Below are 23,655 nucleotides of genomic sequence, written 5' to 3'. Positions count from 1 at the left end.
ATCAGAGACAGGATTGTGTCGAGGCACAGATCTGAGGAAGGGTACCAAAGCAATTCTGCAGCATTGAAGGTCCCCAAGAACACAGTGGACTGCATCATTCTTAAATGGAAGAAGTTTGGAACCAGTAAGACTCTTCCTAGATCTGGCCGCCAGGCCAAACTGAGCAATCTGGGGAGAAGGGCCCTGGTCGGGGAGAAACTGATGCTCACTCTGAAAGAGCTCCAGAGTTCCTCTGTGGAGATGGGAGAACCTTCCAGAAGGCCAACCAGCTCTGCAGCACTCCACCAATCAGGCATTTATGGTAGAGTGGCCAGATGGAAACCACACCTCAGTAAAAGGTGCATGACAATCCACTTTGAGTTTGCCAAAAGGCACCTAAAGGACTCTCAGACCATGAAAAACAAGATTGAACTCTTTGGCCTGAATGCCAATGTAACGACTGTCTTCGGGTGAAAGAGAAGAGGACCAAGATGCAGCGTGATGATAATCCATATTTAATGGGAATACTTAATCACCAAACAAAACAACAAAAAGGACCGCCGACGAAACAGTCCCATCCAGTAACGTGAACACTGGAACAGGAACAATCACCCACAAAATACCCACAGAATATGGCTGCCTAAATATGGTTCCCAATCAGAGACAATGATAGACTCTAATTCTCTAATTCTCTAATTGAGAACCAATCTAGGCAACCATAGACTTACAAAAACACCTAGGCAGGAAACAACCCCATAAACATACAAAACCCCTAGACAAGCGAAAAACACATACATCACCCATGTCACACCCTGACCTAACCAAAATAACAAAGAAAACAAAGAATACTAAGGTCAGGGTGTGACAGCCAAGCATCATGTCTGGAGGAAACCTGGCACCATCCCTATGGTGAAAGATGAACGGAGCAAAGTACAGAGAGATCCTTGATAAAAATCTGCTCCAGAGCGCTCAGGACCTCAGACTGTGGTGAAGGTTCACCTTTGAACAGGATAACGACCCTCAGCACACAGCCAAGACAACGCAGGAGTGGCTTCGAGTCTCTGAATGTCTCTGAGTGGCCCAGCCAGAGTCTGGACTTGAACCTGATCTAACATCTCTGGAGAGACCTGAAAATAGCTGTGCAGCGAAGCTCCCATCCAACCTGACAGAGCTTGAGAGGATCTGCAGAGAAGAATGGGAGAAACTCCCTAAATACAGGTGTACCAAGCTTGTAGCGTCATACCCAAGAAGACTCGAGGCTGTAACCAAAGGTGGTTCAACAAAGTACTGAGCAAAGGGTCTGAATACTTATGTAAATGTTATATTTCAGTTTTGTATTTTTATACATTTGCTAAAATAAAATAAAAATCTGTTTTTGCTTTGTCATTATGAGGTATTGTGTGTACATTGATGAGGGGGAAAAAAAACAATTTAATCAATCTTAGAATAAGACTGTAACGTAACAAAATGTGGAAAGAGTCAAGGGGTCTGAATATTTTATTGAATGCCCTGTACCTGGAACACACTGAAACATTTATTTGTTTACTTGACCCATTCATTCCAGGCTTACATCTCTGCAATGCAAGAAAATAACCATCCTGGACATCAAGTTACCAGCTTCTAGTTCCCTAGATGTGATAGGGCCCAAAGTCTTCTCAGAAATATTTTATCCATTCGCTGATTTTTGCCCATCTTGTACAAATGTCCTCTGATGTAGCCTAGTAGCTTCAGAGCAGTGCTAACTAACCACTAACCAGGATGTAGGAAATATAGCCAGTGTGTTGGAGCCAGCTGGCTAACGGCTGCTCGGTGGACTACTGCATGTAGTGATGCTGCTGTGGTTTAGAGATGGTAGAATACAGCCATAGCATTCACAATGTCTATAGAGTTGAAATGGATGCAGAGAAAATACCTTCTTTGCATGTTTGCACACACACACACACACACACACACACACACACACACACACACACACACACACACACACACACACACACACACACACACACACACACACACACACACACACACACACACACACACACACACACACACACACACACACACACACACACACACACACACACTCACACACACACAGCTGTTGTGAGCAGAAACAAACAGCCTTTCACAGTCAAAGAAACAGTCACTCCAACAACAATAACAACATGGAAAATGATCCTCATGGAAAATGTACCGCATGAGGGAGATAACACAAAACATCCTGAATGAGAGTGAAATTGCCAAGTGTGCAATAGCATAGAGGCACATAAGCAACTGTGGGGAAAAAAATGCTACAGGACAGAAGCAAGTGTGATAATCAGATACTATACCAACTCAATAGATAGCTAGGATAACCTACGTCATTGAAATGATTCCTTAGGGTTTCTGAGGCTTATAGCAGCCACAACAGTAAACCGTGATCTGAAGATTTGCTATCTTGCCATACACATATAAACCTCACTCCACGCAACATAGAATGAATGTGATTATATCATAAATCCTAATGAAATTATAATTTCAATGATGCTAATTTTAAAAACCTAATTCAAACTAATGCAGCACTGTACTTTACATTTCCTGTCTGTTGATTCCACTCTATTAATGTCCATTAGTGTTGGTGATGACGTAGCCTTAATGACTGTGCCATGACACAAATATCAGTGCTCTGATCTCAATGTTCCTCATCTCCCCACAAAACAAATGGTTTTTCCTCTGTAAATGCAGACTCTCAAAGCAGAACAATTGTCCTTTAATTGTGTTCCTGCTGACAGCAACAGCTTCACAACAGGTTCAAAACAGCCCGACGCTGGCATCGCTAGGAGAGAGAACAGTAACAGTAGCAATAGGAGTAGAGGTAGGAGGAGGAGAAGAAGTAGGAGTAGGAGTAGCAGCAGTAGGAATAGTAGGAGTAGCAGTAGCAGTAGGAGTAGGAGTAGGAGTAGCAGTAGGAGTAGTAGCAGTAGGAATAGGAGTACCAGTAGGAATAGCAGTAGCAGTAGCAGTAGCATTAGCAGTAGCAGTAGGAGTAGGAGTAGCAGTAGGAGTAGGAATACCAGTAGCAGGAATAGCAGTGGAGTAGCAGAAAAAGTAGGAGTAGCAGTAGGAGTAGCAGCAGGAGTAGCAGTAGGAGTAGCAGTGGAGTAGCAGTAAAGGTAGGAGTAGCAGTAGGAGTAGCAGCAGGAGTAGCAGTAGGAGTAGCAGTAGGTGTAGCAGTAGGAGTAGCAGTAAAAATAGGAGTAGCAGTTGCAATAGGTGTAGCAGTAGCAGTAGGAGTAGCAGTAGAAATAGGAGTAGCAATAGGAGCAGCAGTAGTATCAGGAGTAGCAGTAGGAGCATCAGTAGCAATACGAGTAGCAGCAGGAGTAGCAGCAGTAGTAGAGCAGCAAGAGTAGCAGTAGGAGTAGCAGTAGCAATAGGAGTAGCAGGAGGAGTAGCAGTAGGATGAGCAGAAGTATCAGCAGTAGTAGCAGCAGTAGTAGTAGGAGTAGAAGTAGCAGTAGTAGTAGCAGGAGTAGCAGTAGGAATAGCAGTAGCAGTAGGAATAGCAGTAGGATTAGGAGTAGCTGCAGTAGGAGCAGGAGTAGCAGTAGGAGTAGCAGGAGGAGCAGTAGAAGTAGCAGCAGTAGGAGTAGAAATAGCAGTAGCTATAGCAGGAATAGCAGTAAGACTAGCTGTAGCACTAGCAGTAGGAGTAGCAGGAGTAGCAGTAGGAATAGGAGTAGGAGTAAGAGTAGCAGTAGCAGGAATAGCAGTAGCAGGAGTAGCAGGAGTAGTACCAGGAGTAGGAGTAGCAGGAGCAGCAGTAGAAGTAGCAGTAGTAGTATTAATAGTATCAGGAGTAGCAGGAGTAGCAGAAGGAGTAGTAGCAGTAGCAGGAGTAGTAGCAGTAGGATTAGGATTAGCTGCAGTAGGAGTAGCAGTAGCAGTAGGAGCAGCAGTAGGAGTAGTAGCAGTAGCAGTAGGAGCAGCAATAGCAGTAGGAGTAGCCGTAGCATTAGCAGTAGGAGTAGCAGTAGCAGGAATAGCAGTAGGAGTAGCCGTAGCATTAGCAGTAGGAGTAGCAGTAGCAGGAGAAGCAGTAGGAGTAAGAGTAGCAGTAGCAGGAGTAGCAGTAGGAGTAGGAGTAGGAATAGCAGTAGCAGGAGTAGCAGCAGTAGAAGTAGCAGTAGGAGTAGCAGTAGCAGGAGTAGCAGTAGGAGTAGGAGTAGCAGGAGTAGCAGGAGTAGCAGTAGGGGTAGCAGTAGGAGTAAGAGTAGCAGTAGGAGTAGGAGTAAGAGTAGCAGTAGGAGTAGGAGTAAGAGTAGCAGTAGCAGTATCAGTAGCAGTAGGAGTACGAGTAGCAGTAGCAGTAGTAGTAGGAGCGCTCTGGAATATCTAGGTCAGATGTATTTGTTTAGAGTTCAATCAATGGTCTTGAACACAGCTCGCTTTGTAAACTCATTACATGTAGAAAAGGAAACTGTCTGTTCCAGATAAATTATTCCTGTCTGACAGAGAACACTCCCTGGAAAGTGTTAGTTGGCCTCTCTCTACATCTTCAGGGGATTTGTCCTGTACTGGAGCTTATTGTAGCAGGGAAGCCATAAATGACAGGCTGTGAAACAAAGCCATGTCTTAGACAAAGACACTCGATTGATCTCCATGAAGTCTTGATATCAACTGGATAACATTGGAGGAAGTAGGTCATACCGTTGGTCAGGCTGGACATCTGATCAGATGACTTCATAGTTGGGTGTTTGTGAATGGCTTGGGTTTCTAAGCACATCAGTTATTGTCATCGTGACATTCTTCCCGCGGCAGGTATCCTAGTGGTTAGAGCGTTGGGCCAGTAACTGAAAGGTTGCTAGATAGAATCCCCAAGCTGACAAGGAAAAACTCTGTTGTTCTGCCCCTGAACAAGGCCATCATTGTAATAAATAATAATATATGCCATTTAGCAGACGCTTTTATCCAAAGCGACTTACAGTCATGTGTGCATACATTCTACGTATGGGTGGTCCCGGGGATCGAACCCAATACCCTGGCGTTACAAGCGCCATGCTCTACCAACTGAGCTACAGAAGAATTTGCTCTTAACTGACTTGCCTAGTTTAAAAAAAATGTCTAAAGCAGGAAGCACCAGTGACTAGAATCAATAATAAAGTGGTCAGATGAAGCAGATGTTAAGCTACAGGACTGTTTTTCTAGCACAGATGACAGATGTACACCACATCTGTCATTGGCTTCATCAATAAGTGCATCGATGACATCATCCCCACAGTGACTGTACGTACATACAACAACCAGAAGCCATGGATTACAGCCAGCATCCGCACTGAGCTAAAGACTAGAGCTGCTGCTTTCAAGGAGCGGGACTCTAACCCGGAAGCTCCCGCTATGACCACCGACGAACCATCAAACAGGCAAAGCGTCAATACAGGACTAAGATCGAGTAGTACTACACTGGCTCTGACGCTCGTCGGATGTGGCAGGGCTTGCAAACTATCACAGAATACAAAGGGAAGCACAGCCAAGAGCTGCCCAGTGACACGAGCCTACCAGACGAGCTAAACTACTTTTATGCTTGCTTCGAGGCAAATAACAATGAAACATGCATGAGAGCACCAGCTGTACCGGAAGATCACGCTCTCCGCAGCCAATGTGAGTAAGACTTTTAGACAGGTCAACATTCACAAGGCCGCAGGGCAAGACGGATTACCAGGACGTGTACTGCGAGCATGCACTGACCAACTTGCAAGTGTCTTCACTGACATTTTAATAATAATAATAATCGTAGCACTCACGCCTGTAGCCATGAAGTGCTTTGAAAGGCTGGTCATGGCCCACATCAACACCATCATCCCAGAAACCCTAGACTCACTCACAATTTGCATACCGCCCCAACAGATCCACAGATCCACAGATGATGCAATCTCTATTGCACTCCACACTGCCGTTTCCCACCTGGACAAAAGGAACACCTATGTGAGAATCCTAATCATTGACTACAGCTCAGTGTTCAACACCGTAGTGCCCTCAAAGCTCATCAGTAAGCTAAGGACACTTAACGTGTTCAAGACAAAGGAGATGATTGTGGACTATAGGAAAAAGAGGACAGAGCACGACCCCCATTCTCATCGACGGGGCTGTAGTTTAGCAGGTTGAGAGCTTCAAGTTCCTTGGAATCCACATCACCAACAAACTAACATGGTCCAAGCACACCATGACATTCGTGAAGCGGGCACGACAAAACCTATCCCCCTCAGGAGACTGAAAAGATTTGGCATGGGTCCTCAGATCCTCAAAAAACAAACAGCTGCACCATCGAGAGCATTCTGACTTGTTGCATCACTGCCTAGTACATCACTGGGGCCAAGCTTCCTGCCATCCAGGACCTATATACCAGGCGGTGTCAGAGGAAGGCCCTAAAAATTGTCAAAGACTCCAACCACATTAGTCATAGACTCCTCTCTGCTACCGTATGGCAAGCGGTACCAGAGCGCCAAGTCTGGGTCCAAGAGGCTTCTAAACAGCTTCTACCCCAAGCCATAATCCTGAACATCTAGTCAAATGGCTACTCAGACTATTTGCATTGCCTCCCCCCGTTTTACACTGCTGATACTCTCTGTTATTATCTATGCATAGTCACTTTAATAACTCTACCTACATGTATATACTACCTCAACTAACCGGTGCCCCCGCACATTGACTCTGTACCGGCACCCCCCTGTATATATTGTACATTTGTACTGCTGCTCTTTAATTACTAATAACAGCACTGTTGTTTAGGGGTTTGTAAGTAAGCATTTCACTGTAAGGTCTACACCTGTTGTATTCGGCAGATGTGACTAATACAATTTGATTTGATTTTGATGTCTGCAGCTTATTGAGCCAGGGGTCCTCTACATAGAGCCACGGACCTGTGTGACACACTTAATGGACAAAGACGTCTGGGAGAAAAATTGACAGCTAACAGAGACATTCACAAGGACTAAAAGAACAATTATGCCGCTGTCTAGTCCACCGCCTACCTAATGCAACAATTGTTCCAATGTTGTAAATAAAATAAATACAAAAATAAAATTATACACTTACGTGTGTGGAGCCTACCCTCAACTAGCAACAGACAATGAATTAGGCATTGATAGTTCAAACATCTTTCAGCACATTGTCAGTTATGCAACCATTATTAAACAAGATGTTATGTACTAGTGGCTGTAGATCATACAGCGCTGTACAGAAGTACATGATGATTAAGTTCTCTCCATCTTACGAATGGCCCCGTCTCCTCTCTCAGTCTCACCCTCTCTGATATGCATTCCCACTCTGTACTGAGAGTACTGAGAGAGTGGTCTGGCCGCCACTCTCTGGAGATACAGTATCTACGATAGTCCTCATGCTATCTTCACTCAAATAGAGCTCACACTGGCAGGGCCAGACATCAAAAGGTAGGCTTCAAAGGCAACTTGAACACCCTTCATCACACACACACACACACACACACACACACACACACACACACACACACACACACACACACACACACACACACACACACACACACACACACACACACACACACACACACACACACACACACACACACACACACACACACACACACACACACACACACACACACACACACACACACACACACACACATCAAGGCATGCAGGCACACATCAATAGACCAACACGCAAACGCGCACACGCACACACGGGGCCCAACAGTGCAGTGGCTTAAAATGATACTTAAAATGCCCTTGATCTACTTCCCCAGAGTCCGATGTACTCGTGGACACCATTTTTATGTCTCCGTGTCCAGTATAAGAAATTTAGAGGTAGTTTTGCTAGCCAATGCTAACTACTGTTAGCACAATGACTGGAAGTCTGTGGGTATCTGCTAGCTAGACTTCTAGGCATTGTGCTAATGCTAGTTAGAAATTGTGCTAGCGTTGTGCTAGCGTTGTGCTAGCGATGGTTAGCAACTTCCTTCAAACCGCAAGCAAAGACATAAAAATGATATCCATGAGTTCATCTGATTCTGGGGAAGTAGATAAAGGGCCTCATTGCCAAAATCCCAAAGTATCCCTTTAAGCCACTGCACTGTTGGGCCCCACGTGTGTGTGTGTGTGTCCCTTTAAGGGATCAATACATAGTACTGGTGTGCCTCCAGAGAGCTATGAGCTTTGAGAAGGAGAGAGGCTATTCTGCACTCACACACACTGGCAAAAAAACAAACCTGAGGAGAGTTACTGAACCCGAGGAGAGTTACTGAACCTGAGGAGAGTTACTGAACCTGAGGAGAGTTACTGAACCTGAGGAGAGTTACTGAACCTGAGGAGAGTTACTGAACCCGAGGAGAGTTACTAAACCTGAGGAGAGTTACTGAACCTGAGGAGAGTTACTGAACCCGAGGAGAGTTACTGAACCTGAGGAGAGTTACTGAACCTGAGGAGAGTTACTGAACCTGAGGAGAGTTACTGAACCTGAGGAGAGTTATTACACATCTGGCCTCTCAAGTATCTAGGAAGTTGCTGTATCTAAGTGTGCTGTTGTAACATTTACAAAACTAAGAAAGATTTTCCTTAAGTTTTGACAGAAAAAGAGAGTCAATAAGACACACACAATGATGATACCTTACCAGCAGGAGGTTGAAGATGGCGTAGAGGATGAGCATCCACAGGTATCTGTAGCCCATGTGTAGTCCTGCCCACAGCAACACCAGGGACACCAGGGCAAACAGGTACAGCACCATGGGCACCTCTGAAACACACAGCGCAGAGTCACTCTAATACACAGTTAACACACACAGACACACACACATATAATGACATTCTTAGGTTAAATATAATGTATTCATTCTATGACGATCAGAAATTGGGAGTTTTTCCTAAAAGTTCAGAGTGTTCTAAATGATCTCTGCTCTCTGTCCAGGCCTGGCTGTGGCCCAGTATATTGTAGTGAGCTGGGACCGGGGCAGAGACCAGAGACCAGGCCCTTAGGGCTGGTTAAATGAAGCCACTCTTAATCTGGAGGCTTTACTGTAGGTCACAGATCCTGGCACAGGGCTGCCTGGTACAGTAAACCTGTCTCCACGCACGAACATCCTCCTACAACCACGAACGCACACGTGCACTGACTGGACGCTGTGCCAAGTGCTCAGCTGAGACTGGGCTGTAAGCAGTCCCTACACCTGCTGGTAGGACCTAAAAGTGAGTGGTCCTGGTAACCCACATTTTATAAGGACAGAACTGACCAAAACAGATAGGGGACAGAGCCATACCAAGTAGATTATATACCAGGTAGATAATATACCAGGTAGATTATATACCAGGGAGATGCTACACCAGGGAAATGCTTGACCAGCAAGATGCTATACCAGGTAGATAATATACCAGGGTGATGCTATACCAGGGTAATGATATAACAGGTAGATAATATACCAGGTTGATGCGATACCAGGGTAATGATATACCACGTAGATAATATACCAGGGTGATGCTATACCATGGCCTGTTCCTCCACCTTATTAGCAGGCCTGATCCTCCACTATATTAGCAGGCCCGATCCTCCACTATATTAGCTGGCCTGATCCTCCACTATATTAGCTGGCCTGATCCTCCTCTTTGACAACAAACAAAACCAGAACTTGCATCCAAGAGAGGGCTGAGTCATTAAAAGGTGCAGTGCATTCATACAGCAAGAGAGAGAGAGGGGGGAAGAGATGGAGATAGAGAGAAAGAGGGAGGAAGAGATGGAGATAGAGAGAAAGAGGGAGGAAGATATGGAGATAGAGAGAGGGAGGAAGATATGGAGATAGAGAGAGGGAGGAAGAGATGTAGATAGAGAGAGAAAGGAAGAGATGGAGATAGAGAGAGAGAGGAAGAGATGTAGATAGAGAGAGAGAGGAAGAGATGGAGATAGAGAGAGAGAGAGGAAGATATGGAGATAGAGAGAGAGAGAGGAAGATATGGAGATAGAGAGAGGGAGGAAGAGATGTAGATAGAGAGAGAGAGAGAGAGAAGAGATGGAGATAGAGAGAGAGAGGAAGAGATGGAGATAGAGAGATGAAGATATGGAGATAGAGAGAGAGAGGAAGATATGGAGATAGAGAGAGAGAGAGAGATATGGAGATAGAGAGAGAGAGAGAGAAGATATGGAGATTGAGAGAGAGAGGGAAGATATGGAGATAGAGAGAGGAAGATATGGAGATAGAGAGAGAGAGAGGAAGATATGGAGATAGAGAGAGAGAGGAAGATATGGAGATAGAAGATATGGAGATAGAGAGAGAGAGGAAGATATGGAGATAGAGAGAGAGAGAGGAAGATATGGAGATAGAGAGAGAGAGAGGAAGATATGGAGATAGAGAGAGGGAGGAAGAGATGTAGATAGAGAGAGAGAGGAAGAGATGGAGATAGAGAGAGAGAGAGGAAGATATGGAGATAGAGAGAGGGAGGAAGAGATGTAGATAGAGAGAGAGGGGGGAAGAGATGGAGATAGAGAGAAAGAGGGAGGAAGATATGGAGATAGAGAGAGAGAGTGTTTTGTTTCTGTGCTCATTAATACCTAGCGTGTTAATCACAGGGAGCACAAAGAGCGACTATATAATGACAGGGATGTTGAGTGGGTTCAAGGCAGCAGCTACAGTGCCTTGCAAACGTACACACCCCCCTTGCCATTTTTTATTTGGATTTAATGTAATGGACATCCACAAAATAGCCCAAATTAGTGAAGTGAAATGAAAAAAATGAACTTGTTTCAAATTATTATTTTTTCTTTTTAAAGGTGGAGCGTGCATATGTATTCAAACCCTTTCCTATGAAGCCCCTAAATAGGATCTGGTGCAACCAATTACCTTCAGAAGTCTCGTTATTTAATTAATTAAGTCCACCTGTGTCACATGATCTGATTTGGGGCGACAGGTAGCCTAGTGGTTAGAGCATTGGACTAGTAACCGGAAGGTTGAAAGATCAAATCCCAGAGCTGACAAAGTAAAAATCTGTCATTCTGCCCCTGAACAAGGCAGTTAACCCACTGTTCCTAGGCCGTCAATGAAAATAACAATTTGTTCTGAACTGACTTGCCTAGTTAAATAAAGGTAAAATAAAAAATGTGTCTCAGTATATATACACCTGTTCTGAAAGGCCCCAGAGTCTGCAACACCACGAAGCAAGGTGAAGCAAGTGACACTATGAAGACCAAGGGGCTCACCAAACAGGTCAGGGACAAAGTTGTGGAGAAGTACAGATCAGGGTTGGGTTATAAAAAATATCAGAAACTTTGAACATCCCATGGAGCACCATTAAATCTTTTTTTTTTAAATGGATAGAATATGGCACCACAAGAAACCTGCCAAGAGAGTGCCACCCACCAAAACTCACTAACCAGGCAAGGTGGGCATTAATCAGAGAGGCAACAAAGAGACCAAAGATAACCCAGAAGGAGCTGCAAAGCTCCACAGTGGAAAAAAAAAAATAAGCAAACATGTTTGGTGTTTGTCAAAAGGCATGTGGGAGACTCTCCAAACATATGGAAGAAGGTACTCTGGTCAGATGAGACTAAAATTGAGCTTTTTGGGCATCAAGAAAAACGCTATGTCTGGGGTAAACCCAACACCTCACAACACCCGAGAACACCGGCAGGGACTGGGAAACTGGTTAGAATTGAATGAATGTTGGATGGCGTTAAATACAGAGAAATTCTTGAGGGAAACCTGTTTCAGTCTTCCAAAGATTTGAGACTGGGACGGAGGTTCACCTTCCAGCAGGACAATGACCCTAAGCATACAGCTTAAGCAACACTCGTGTGGTTGAAGGGGAAACATTTAAATGTCTTGGAATGGCCTCGTCAAAGCCCAGAGGTCAATCCAATTGAAAACCTGTGGTATGAGTTAAAGATTGCTGTACACCAGCGGAAACCATCCAACTTAAAGGAGCTGGAGCTGTTTTTCCTGAAGAATGGGCAAAAATCCCAGGGGCTAGATGTGCCAAGCTTATAGAGACATACTCCAAGAGACTTGCAGCTGTAATTGCTGCGAAAGGTGGTTCTACAAGGTATTGACTTTGGGGGGCTGAATAGTTGTGCACGCTCAAGTTTTCAGTTTTTTTTTTGTCTTATTTCTTGTTTGTTCAGAATAAAATCAATTTTAATTCCAGGTTGTAAAGGCAACAAAATAAGAAAAATGCCAAGGGGGGTGAATACTTTCACAAGCCACTGTACTCTTCCTGGGACCCAGCAAAATGATGGCTGTTATACATTTTAAAAACATTACAATACATTCATAACAGATTTAAAATATACTCAGTGTGTGCCCTCAGGCCTCTACTCTACTATCACATATCGATAACACAAATCCATGTGTGCATGTGTCACGACTTCCTCCAAAGTCGGTTCCTCTCCATGTTCGGGCGGCGTTCGGTGGTTGACGTCACCTGTCTTCTAGCCATCGCCGATCCACCTTTAATTTTCCATTTGTTTTGTCTTGTTTTCCCACACACCTGGTTTACATTTCCCTCATTACTTGTTGCGTATTTAACTCCCTGTTCCCCCCCATGTCTGTGTGTGAAATTGTTTGTTGTAAGTGCTTGTGCACATTTTGACTGGTGCACGACGGGTTTTGTACCCATAATTTGTATTTCTCGATGCTGTTGGTTTTGATATTAAACTGCTCCGGTTATTACCCAGTTCTGCTCTCCGGTGTCTGACTTCCCTGCCACCAGTTACGCACCCCTTACAACATGTGTGTATAGTGCATATGCTATCGTGTGTTTGTATGCATGTCTGTTTGTGTTGCCTCACAGTCCCCGTTGTTTCATAAGGTGTATTTTTTTCTGTTTTTGAAATCAAATTTTACTGCTGGCATGAGTTGCTTTATGTGGAGTGGCAATATTGTCTGCTATTATCCTGAGTGATTTGTTGTCAGACCCAGGTGGCTTGTCATTGTTAATAGACAATAATACTTTTTTCACCTCTTCTACACTTCCTTTAAGGAATTTACTAGGCTTGTCTTTCATAATTTGGTCAGATGTACTTGGATGTGTAGTGTCAGCATTTGTTGCTGGCATGTTATGCCTAAGTTTGCTAATATTGGCAATCAAAAAATAATTAGAGTAGTAGGCAATATCAGTGTTTTTTTTATGAATGAGCCATCTGATTCAACAAATTATGGAGCTGAGTTTGCCCTTTTTTACCCAAAATGTAATTTAAAGTGTTCCAAAGCTTCTTACTATCATTCTTTATGTAATTTATCTTTATTTCATAGTGCAGTTTCATCTTCTTTTTATTCAGTTTAGTCACAATTTCTCAATTTACAGTACGTTTGCCAATCTTTTGTACAGCCAGAACCTATTTGACATTTATTTTGCCTCATCCCTCTCAAGCATACACATTTTCAATTCCTCATTAATCCACAGGAATTTAACAGTTTTCACAGTCATTTTCGTAATGGGGTGCATGCTTATTAGTAACTAGAATAAGCAATTTCACAAATGTGTCAAGTGCAGCGTCTAGTTGCTTGTCATTACACACCACGGACCAACAAATATTCTTCACATTTACAACATAGGAATCACTACAAAACGTTTTTTTATGACTTCTTATACACAACATTAGGCCCAGCCTTTGGAACTTTGGTTTTCCTAGATATGGCTACTGTATTGTGATCACGAGATATGATGGATTTGGATACTGCTTTCAAACACATTTCTGCAGCATTAGTTAAGATATGATCAATACATGTTGATGATTTCATTCCTGTGCTGTTAACCTGAGCCAGGTTGCAGGGACTAGTTACAGTTTGAAGCTTTCTCTTGAGTGGGCAGCCTGATGAAAGCCAGTAAATATTTAAATCACCCAGAAAGTATACAGTGCCTTGCGAAAGTATTCGGCCCCCTTGAACTTTGCGACCTTTTGCCACATTTCAGGCTTCAAACATTTGTGAATAATCAACAACAAGTGGGACACAATCATGAAGTGGAACGACATTTATTGGATATTTCAAACTTTTTTAACAATTCAAAAACTAAAAAATTCGGCGTGCAAAATTATTCAGCCCCTTTACTTTCAGTGCAGCAAACTCTCTCCAGAAGTTCAGTGAGGATCTCTGAATGATCCAATGTTGACCTAAATGACTAATGATGATAAATACAATCCACCTGTGTGTAATCAAGTCTCTGTGTAAATGCACCTGCACTGTGATAGTCTCAGAGGTCCGTTAAAAGCGCAGAGAGCATCATGAAGAACAAGGAACACAGCAGGCAGGTCCGAGATACTGTTGTGAAGAAGTTTAAAGCCGGATTTGGATACAAAATGATTTCCCAAGCTTTAAACATCCCAAGGAGCACTGTGCAAGCGATACTATTGAAATGGAAGGAGTATCAGACCACTGCAAATCTACCAAGACATGGTCGTCCCTCTAAACTTTCAGCTCATACAAGGAGGAGACTGATCAGAGATGCAGCCAAGAGGCCCATGATCACTCTGGATGAACTGCAGAGATCTACAGCTGAGGTGGGAGACTCTGTCCATAGGACAACAATCAGTCGTATATTGCACAAATCTGGCCTTTATGGAAGAGTGGCAAGAAGAAAGCCATTTCTTAAAGATATCCATAAAAATTGTTTAAAGTTTTCCACAAGCCACCTGGGAGACACACCAAACATGTGGAAGAAGGTGCTCTGGTCAGATGAAACCAAAATTGAACTTTTTGGCAACAATGCAAAACGTTATGTTTGGCGTAAAAGCAACACAGCTCATCACCCTGAACACAACATCCCCACTGTCAAACATGGTGGTGGCAGCATCATGGTTTGGGCCTGCTTTTCTTCAGCAGGGACAGGGAAGATGGTTAAAATTGATGGGAAGATGGATGGAGCCAAATACAGGACCATTCTGGAAGAAAACCTGATGGAGTCTGCAAAAGACCTGAGACTGGGACGGAGATTTGTCTTCCAACAAGACAATGATCCAAAACATAAAGCAAAATCTACAATGGAATGGTTCAAAAATAAACATATCCAGGTGTTAGAATGGCCAAGTCAAAGTCCAGACCTGAATCCAATCGAGAATCTGTGAAAAGAACTGAAAACTGCTGTTCACAAATGCTCTCCATCCAACCTCACTGAGCTCGAGCTGTTTTGCAAGGAGGAATGGGAAAAAATTTCAGTCTCTCGATGTGCAAAACTGATAGAGACATACCCCAAGTGACTTACAGCTGTAATCACAGCAAAAGGTGGCGCTACAAAGTATTAACTTAAGGGGGCTGAATAATTTTGCACGCCCAATTTTTAAGTTTTTGATTTGTTAAAAAAGTTTGAAATATCCAATAAATGTCGTTCCACTTCATGATTGTGTCCCACTTGTTGTTGATTCTTCACAAAAAAATACAGTTTTATATCTTTATGTTTGAAGCCTGAAATGTGGCAAAAGGTCGCAAAGTTCAAGGGGGCCGAATACTTTCGCAAGGCACTGTAGCTCTTGGTTCACTTCAGACTTGACTGTATTTCTCTATGGCTGGCTATGCCTTCCACCTGGCTATCCCAACCTCGGCCAACAGCTCTGCACCCCCTGCAGCAACTGGCCCAAGCCCTCCCGCCGCTTCTCCTTCACCCAAATCCAGGGAGCGGATGTTCTGAAAGCGCTGCAAAATCTGGATCCCTACAAATCAGCTGGGCTAGACAATCTGGACCCTCTCTTCCTAAAATTATCCGCCACCATTGCTGCAACCCCTATTACTAGTCTGTTCAACCTCTCTTTCGTATCGTCTGAGATTCCTAAAGATTGGAAAGCGGACGCGGTCATCCCCCTCTTCAAAGGGGGAGACACTCTAGACCCAAACTGTTACAGACCTATATCCATCCTGCCCTGCCTTTCTAAAGTCTTCAAAAGCCAGGTGAACAAACAGATCACCGACCATTTTGAATTCCACCATATCTTCTCCGCTATGCAATCCGGCTTCCGAGCTGGTCACGGCTGCACCTCAGCCACGCTCAAGGTCCTAAACAATACCATAACCGCCATCAATAAAAGACAGTACTGTGCAGCTGTCTTCATCGACCTTTTTGACTCTGTCAATCACTGTATTCTTATCGGCAGACTCAGCCTTGGTTTCTCTAATGACTTCCTCACCTGGTTCACTAACTACTTCTCAGATAGAGTTCAGTGTCTCAAATCTGAGGGCCTGTTGTCTGGACCTCTGGCAGTCTCTATTGGGGTGTCACAGGATTCAATTCTCGGGCTGACTCTTTTCTCTGTATATATCAATGATGTCGCTCTTGCTGCGGGTGATTCTTTTATCCACCTCTATGCAGACGACACCATTCTGTATACATCTCACACTTCTTTGGACACTGTGTAACAAACCTCCAAACGAGCTTCAATGCCATACAACACTCCTTCCGTGGCCTCCAACTGCTCTTAAATCGCCAATCGCTGCCCGCACCTGCCCGACTAGCATCACTACTCTGGACGGTTCTGACATAGAATATGTGGTCAACTATAAATACTTGGGTGTCTGTAAACTGTGCTTCTAGACTCATATTAAGCATCTCCAATCAAAATTAAATCTAGAATCGGCTTCCTATTTCGCAACAACGCCTCCTTCACTCATGCTGCCGAACATACTGTTGTAAAACTGAATATCCTACCAATCCTTGACTTCAGCGATGTCATTTTCAAAATAGCCTCCAACACTCTACTCAGCAAATTGGATGCAGTCTATCACAGTGCCATCCGTTTTGTCACCAAAGCCTCATATACTACCCACCACTGCGACCTGTATGCTCTCGTTGGCTGGTCCTTGCTACATATTCGTCGCCAAACCCACTGGCTCCAGGTCATCTATAAGTCTCTAAAGCTCCGCCTTATCTCACCTCACTGGTCACCATAGCAACACCCACTCGTAGTACGCGCTCCAGCAGGTATATTTCACTGGTCATCGCTAAAGCCAACACCTCTTTGGCTGCCTTTCCTTCCAGTTCTCTGTTGCGAATGACTGGAACAAATTTCAAAAATCACTTGGAGACAGTTGGAGACTTATCTCCCTCACTAACTTTAAGCATCAACTGTCAGAGCAGCTTACCGATCACTGCAGCTGTAATAGCCAATCCAACCAACTACCTACCTAATCCCCATATTTGTTGCTCTGCTCTTTTTCACAGCAGTATTTCTACTTGCACATCCTCATCTGCACATCTATCACTCTAGTGTTAATTGCTAAATTGTAATTACTTCGCCACCATGGCCTATTTATTGCCTTACCTCCTTACTTCATTTGCACACACTGTATACAGATTTTTCTAGTGTGTTATTGACTGTACATTTGTTTATCCTATGTGTAACTCTGTGTTGTTGTTTTTGTCGCACTGCTTTGCTTTATCTTGGCCAGGTGGCAGTTGTAAATGAGAACTTGTTCTCAACTGGCCTACCTGGTTAAATAAAGGTGAAATAAAAATAAATATTTGTATCTTTCCAGGGTGAGTTTCACACAGTGGACTTCCTACTAGGGCACACCACCTCAGTGCCAACAGTATTACTCTGGTTCATAGGCATATGATTACTGCATACAATAGCTATAGGATCAGCAGAAGCATTCAGGGCAATAAGAGGGACATACTTTAGGCCAATTTAGCCTAATTTAGCATAATTTAGGCCAAATTACCATTATAGAGGCTGTGTTAGCTAGCCAGGCCCAGGCTAATAAAGCCCCATTACCATTATGGAGGCTGTGTGTTAACTATCCAGGCCTAGGCTAATAAAGCCCCGTTACCATTATGGAGGCTGTGTTAGCTAGCCAGGCCTAGGCTAATAAAGCCCTGTTACCATTATGGAGGCTGTGTGTTAACTATCCAGGCCCAGGCTAATAAAGCCCCATTACCAATATGGAGGCTGTGTTAGCTAGCCAGGCCTAGGCTAATAATGCCCCGTTACCATTATGGAGGCTGTGTTAGCTAGCCAGGCCTAGGCTAATGAAGCCCCATTACCATAATGGAGGCTGTGTGTTAACTATCCAGGCCCAGGCTAATAAAGCCACATTACCATTATGTAGAATGTGTGCTAGCTAGCCAGGCCCAGGCTAAAAAAGCCCTATTACCATTATGTAGAATGTGTGCTAGCTAGCCAGGCCCAGGCTAATAAAGCCCTATTACCATTATGTAGAATGTGTGCTAGCTAGCCAGGCCCAGGCTAATAAAGCCCTATTACCATTATGTAGAATGTGTGCTAGCTAGCCAAGCCTAGGCTAATAAAGCCTCATTACCATAATGGAGGCTGTGTGTTAACTATCCAGGCCTAGGCTAATAAAGCCCTATTACCATTATGTAGAATGTGTGCTAGCTAGCCGGGGTGGAGTTGTGTATGATGTGCCACATAGCTTTGTGATATGGAGAGGTGCTGAGGAGGAGCAAGGAGAAAGTGGTGAATGCATTAGAGCATTGGACTAGTAACCGGAAGGTTGCAAGTTCAAATCCCCGAGCTGACAAGGTACAAATCTGTCGTTCTGCCCCTGAACAGGCAGTTAACCCAGCCATGGCTGGTTCCTAGGCCGTCATTGAAAATAAGAATTTGTTCTTAACTGGCTTGCCTAGTTAAGTAAAGGTTACATTTTTATTTTATTTTTTTATAAATAAATGGAAGAGCAGGAGCAGCACGGCACAACATAACACAGTGGAGGACAGTCTATCACTGCGTTGATGGTTTTTTTCTACTCTCTTCTGATCTCCCCTCACTTAAACTCACACTTCCTTCATGCTTACATTTTAGTCATTTAACAGACACGCTTATCCAGAGCCTCCCTTCTCTCCGTCTCTCTCTCTCCCTGGAACGCACAAATGTTATGGAATAGAGAGAAACCAACACAAAGTGCCCACTTCTATCCAAAAGGATTGTGTTAAACAGTCTCCAGAGGAAAATAGGGAGGGATCCCTTTGCTGGGCAAGATCAGAAGAGAAAAAGGACCCCCGTATATATTTGGACTGACAGGCTTCTCAGTGTGGGAAGACAAACTGTGTGGAGTATGGGTCACAGAGGGGTCACCAGCTGTCACAACGCAACACACCTACCCTTTGAGTTATACGGTGGTTATGAATTGATCGTTTGTATGTGCGTGGTTGTGTGTGCATTCATGCATGGTTGTGTGTATGTGGTCTTGCAAAACTCTCTCCCAAGCCTTCCTGTGTGAGTCCTGTGGCTGGGCAGTCCAGTAGGATCTGGCTACAGGCCTGCTGTACTAACGTGGAAGAGTCAGCCAAGAGGGAAATGGAACGTGTCATCACATCTACATGGCAGACTCACAAATCCCCCTCTGGGCTTCTAGAAGGCAAATCTAACCTAGTGTTGGTTGGCTCTTTTCTCTTAAATAATCAGCAGGGGCTTCCTAAATTGTACTGTATAATAATGAGATAATAAATAAGTATATACTGGTAATGTATAAACACTGACCTTTACTAAGGTCAATCGGTTTGGAACACAACCATCACCATGGTTTTATTGTTTTTATCAGCCTATGCAAACAAACTGTCAGTCATAGCCATTCTGTGTGAGGCAGTGAGATGACATTATATAATGATAACATTGTGCAGCTTCTGCCCATGCAATCCAATAGCAAGGTTGTTAAGTGTTGTTAATAGTGCAATGATAAGAAAGTAGGCAATCCACATTAGATAATAGAAGATACTGAACATTGTACTTCATAAAATATGATCAACACTAGAGATGGCTGTAAATGTTCCTCATGCTCTTGGAATGTCCGACAGTGCCCTCATTAAAATATATCATAAACATAATGTGAGCTGGAAGTTGAGGCTGTTTCAGTACAAGGGGAAGTGGTGGGAGGACAGATTTGATCTGTCCATACCCTTAGATAACAGAGTATGTAACCATGGGCTGTAATTTGGGATTAAAAAGGTGGTCTGCTGTTTGGGTGACCCCTCCCATGGCTGGTGACAGCCTGTCTAGGCCCAGTGATTGCACCCCGAATCCTATCATTGCTGTGGTATATACAGTAAATACAGTAGCAGGAGGATTTGTGGGTAGTGTATTATCAATAGAGATTGGGCCTTCATCAACAGACCCAGACTCATATGTGGTGTATTCACTTTAAAACAAACAGAGGCAAGAGGGCCGAAACGAGGACAGGCTAAATTGAACTTCTCCATTAAGAAACACAATTGTTTTGTGGCAAAACGTTTTCCGTTTAGATACTGTTTGCACTAATGAACACACCCCGAAAACAACTCAGAAGTTCAAGGACATGAAAGCAAAACATCAACAAGAAGGATCAAGTGTTCAAACAAGGACATGTGATTGTGTTGCTATCAACATATTCTACACATAATCTAGAATGCATTGGTTAATTTCCTCATTCTTGGCAGACTCATGTTGAAGTTCAAAGTGCAGTCATGGAACACTGCCATAAAGACAGAGCACAATAACACATCTGCAGCTGTACATAGTCTATTGGTAAATAGCCCACCCATTTTCACCTACCTCATCCCCATACTGTTTTTATTTATTTACTTTTCTGCTCTTTTGCACACCAATATCTCTACCTGTACATGACCATCTGATCATTTATCACTCCAGTGTTAATCTGCAAAATTGTAATTATTCGCCTATCTCATGCCTTTTGCACACAATGTATATAGACTCCCCTTTTTTTCTACTGTGTTATTGACTTGTTAATTGTTTACTCCATGTGTAACTCTGTGTTGTCTGTTCACACTGTTATGCCGTATCTTGGCCAGGTCGCAGTTGCAAATGAGAACTTGTTCTCAACTAGCCTACCTGGTTAAATAAAGGTGAAATAAAAAATAAAATTAAAAAAATCTCATGCCACTCTATGTTGACAGTTAAAGGTGCACACTGGTCATTGCATCAAAGGTACATATTGTCTGGCAAGCACACCTTGCCTCGTGACTCAGGTACTGTGACACAGCAGTAAGGACCTCTATACAGTGGGGTCTGACATTTTTGACATCCTTGATAAAAATGAGCAAAAATTACAGTTTAAATGAAATGATTAAAATATTATATTATTTTATACTAATACAATTCCAACAAATGTACATGCCTGGATTTGGCTAAATAACATTGGCAATTGGAAGCGGTGCATTGATCAGAATGCCATGAAAATAGAGCTCTTTGGCCACGCCCACCTCTGGTGGGTTTTGTGTGGAAATGAGAATGCATAAGCAGACAAAAAACCCATTCACAATGTCAACTAGTAATGTTGATGTTATGAGGCCATGTTGCTTCCACTGGTCCTGGAGCTCTTGTTAAGGTCAACGACATCATGAACTTTAACCAGTACCAGAACATTTTTCCCCAAAACCTGGTTGCCTCTGCCAGGAGGCTGAAACTTGGGAACAAGTGGATCTTCCAACAAGACAATAACCCCAAGCACAGATAAAAATCCACAAAGAAATGGTTAATTGGCCACAAATTCAACATTTTGCAATGGCCCTCTCAGTCTCCAGACTTGAAACCCATTAAAACGAAGGCTATCAAGGATCTGGAAGGACTCTGTATGGAGGAATGGTCTAAGACCCATCCCAATGTGTTTATCTCAGTAACTGTCTATCAGGGTTAAAGAGCAGAGTGGGTTGTAGACTCCTTCTCATGCTACCACTAGAGTGACAGCACCGCCAGCATTCAAAAGTGACCAAAACATCAGCCAGGAAGCATAGGAACTCAGAAGTGGTCTGTGGTTATCACCTGCAGAACCACTCCTTTATTGGGGGTGTCTTGCCAATTGCCTATAATTTCCACCTGTTGTCTATTCCATTTGCACACCTGGATGTGAAATTTATTGTCAATCAGTGTTGCTTCCTAAGTGGACAGTTTGATTTCACAGAAGTGTAATTGACTTGGAGTTACATTGTGTTGTTTAAGTGTTCCCTTTATTTTTTTGAGCAGTGTATATTCTACTGGGCCATTTACGTTGAGTTTGTATTCTTACATTTGATTAATTCTTATTGTTGTTCCATTGTCTAGAAGGAAACTGCAAGTAAGATTTTTTTGGGACGGTGTATACCATGTGTCACATACATACAACTAATTAAACCTGAAATTTGATGAGCCTAGAGAAGAGCTTCATAGTGAAATGAACCAGTCATTTCCCAATAGAGGACCGAAGAAAACGTATAGCGTACAATACTAGAACTATATCCAATGAAAACACAACATTGAAATGTAATGTCTGTTTACAAGGGAAAGTAAAATGCTTTGTGTCGTGTCCACAATCGAGTATGTGAGGACTGTGGCCCTCTTTATACAGGCCGGTACTTGAATGGTGTTTAAACAGGCCTGTATTTGCCTGGGGTTTAAACAGGCCTGTATTTGCCTGGGGTTTAAACAGACCTGCATTTGCCTGGGGTTTAAACAGGCCTGTATTTGCATGGGGTATAAACAGGCCTGTATTTGCATGGGGTATAAACAGGCCTGTATTTGCATGGGGTATAAACAGGCCTGTATTTGCATGGGGTATAAGCAGGCCTGTATTTGCATGGGGTATAAACAGGCCTGTATTTGCTATTTGCATGGTGTTTGCGAATTAAAAGAGGGTTCACCAGAGAATTAAATCATGGTAACATGATACCAGATGGGTGCACTGACTGGCAAACAACATTGAGGAGGACTGAAGCTAGGATTAGCTGTAGTAGGAGGGGAGACTGGGGCAAGGCAGGAAATGGGCTATTTTGTAAAAATGTTCTGTATCATCGTCCTTCATGAGAAGGCTGGTGAATGCAAAACCTTTGATGAAGTTGAACCACTTTCCAATTGCTTGAAAGATTTTCTATTTTCTAAAAGGACATTAGTTGGGGGTTGGGGAGCAGGGGGGTATGGAGTCACCTTCTGTTCCTGTGTAGCAGGCTCCTGCAACAGGGAACTTCCAAGGGACACACTCCAAGCCACACACACACACAAATAAAGTGCACAAACACACACAAGTGCACACACACAAGTGCGCACACACACGCCCACACAGACACACCTCAAGGACACTTTCGCCCTCTGTGTCTGTGCCTTACACACTCTCAATGAGTCTGCTGCTTTTAATAGAGTGAGCAATGCCTCTCTCCCAGCCAGCGTAAATAAGGAGCTTTAGAGGCTGTTGAAAACCTGTTTACTGACATCGCTGTACTGCTATTAACCCTCCCCTGGTGTGTGTGTTTGGCGAGGGTGTTATAGTGTGCCTCTCAGGTGTCAGGGTGCTAAGCCCCGAGGAACAGACGGCTGCAGTGTCAGAGGCATGCTGAGTCAGCCAAAACAGCACAATGTGGTTGTGTATGGGGGTGTAGTTGTGTGTGTAGGTGTTTGTGTGTGTGTGTTTGTGAGGGACGGTGGATCTGCCTGCTCTATGGTGGAAACACACAGAATAACGGGAGTCTATAAACAGCTTGCCAAAGGACTGCCACTAATTCAGGCCTTCTTTTGTCATTGGAGGGAGCGACCAAAACAAAGCCAGAGTTAAATGACCTGATTCCCAGTAACACAGCCAGTCTGAACTGATATCTAGTAACACAGCCAGTCTGAACTGATATCTATTAACACAGCCAGTCTGAACTGATACCTAGTAACACAGCCAGTCTGAACTGATACCTAGTAACACAGCCAGTCTGAACTGATATCTAGTAACACAGCCAGTCTGAACTGATATCTAGTAACACAGCCAGTCTGAACTGATATCTAGTA

At 43.6% G+C, this 23,655-nt stretch overlaps 1 protein-coding gene across 1 annotated transcript in view; it reads right to left on the bottom strand.

The window, feature by feature from the left end:
* The window catches only part of LOC124034618 (adhesion G-protein coupled receptor V1-like), a 238,960-nt gene that overhangs the window by 8,459 nt on the left and 206,846 nt on the right, over positions 1 to 23,655 (bottom strand). Inside the window, 1 exon segment of the mRNA XM_046348031.1 lies at positions 8,609 to 8,730. Within this exon segment, the coding sequence (XP_046203987.1) occupies positions 8,609 to 8,730 (122 nt within the window).

This window comes from Oncorhynchus gorbuscha, linkage group LG04 (genome assembly GCF_021184085.1).
Source record: "Oncorhynchus gorbuscha isolate QuinsamMale2020 ecotype Even-year linkage group LG04, OgorEven_v1.0, whole genome shotgun sequence".
Classification (NCBI taxonomy): Eukaryota; Metazoa; Chordata; class Actinopteri; order Salmoniformes; family Salmonidae; genus Oncorhynchus; species Oncorhynchus gorbuscha.
Note: the sequence above shows the minus strand (reverse complement) of the source record. Positions and strands in the feature narration are given on the sequence as shown.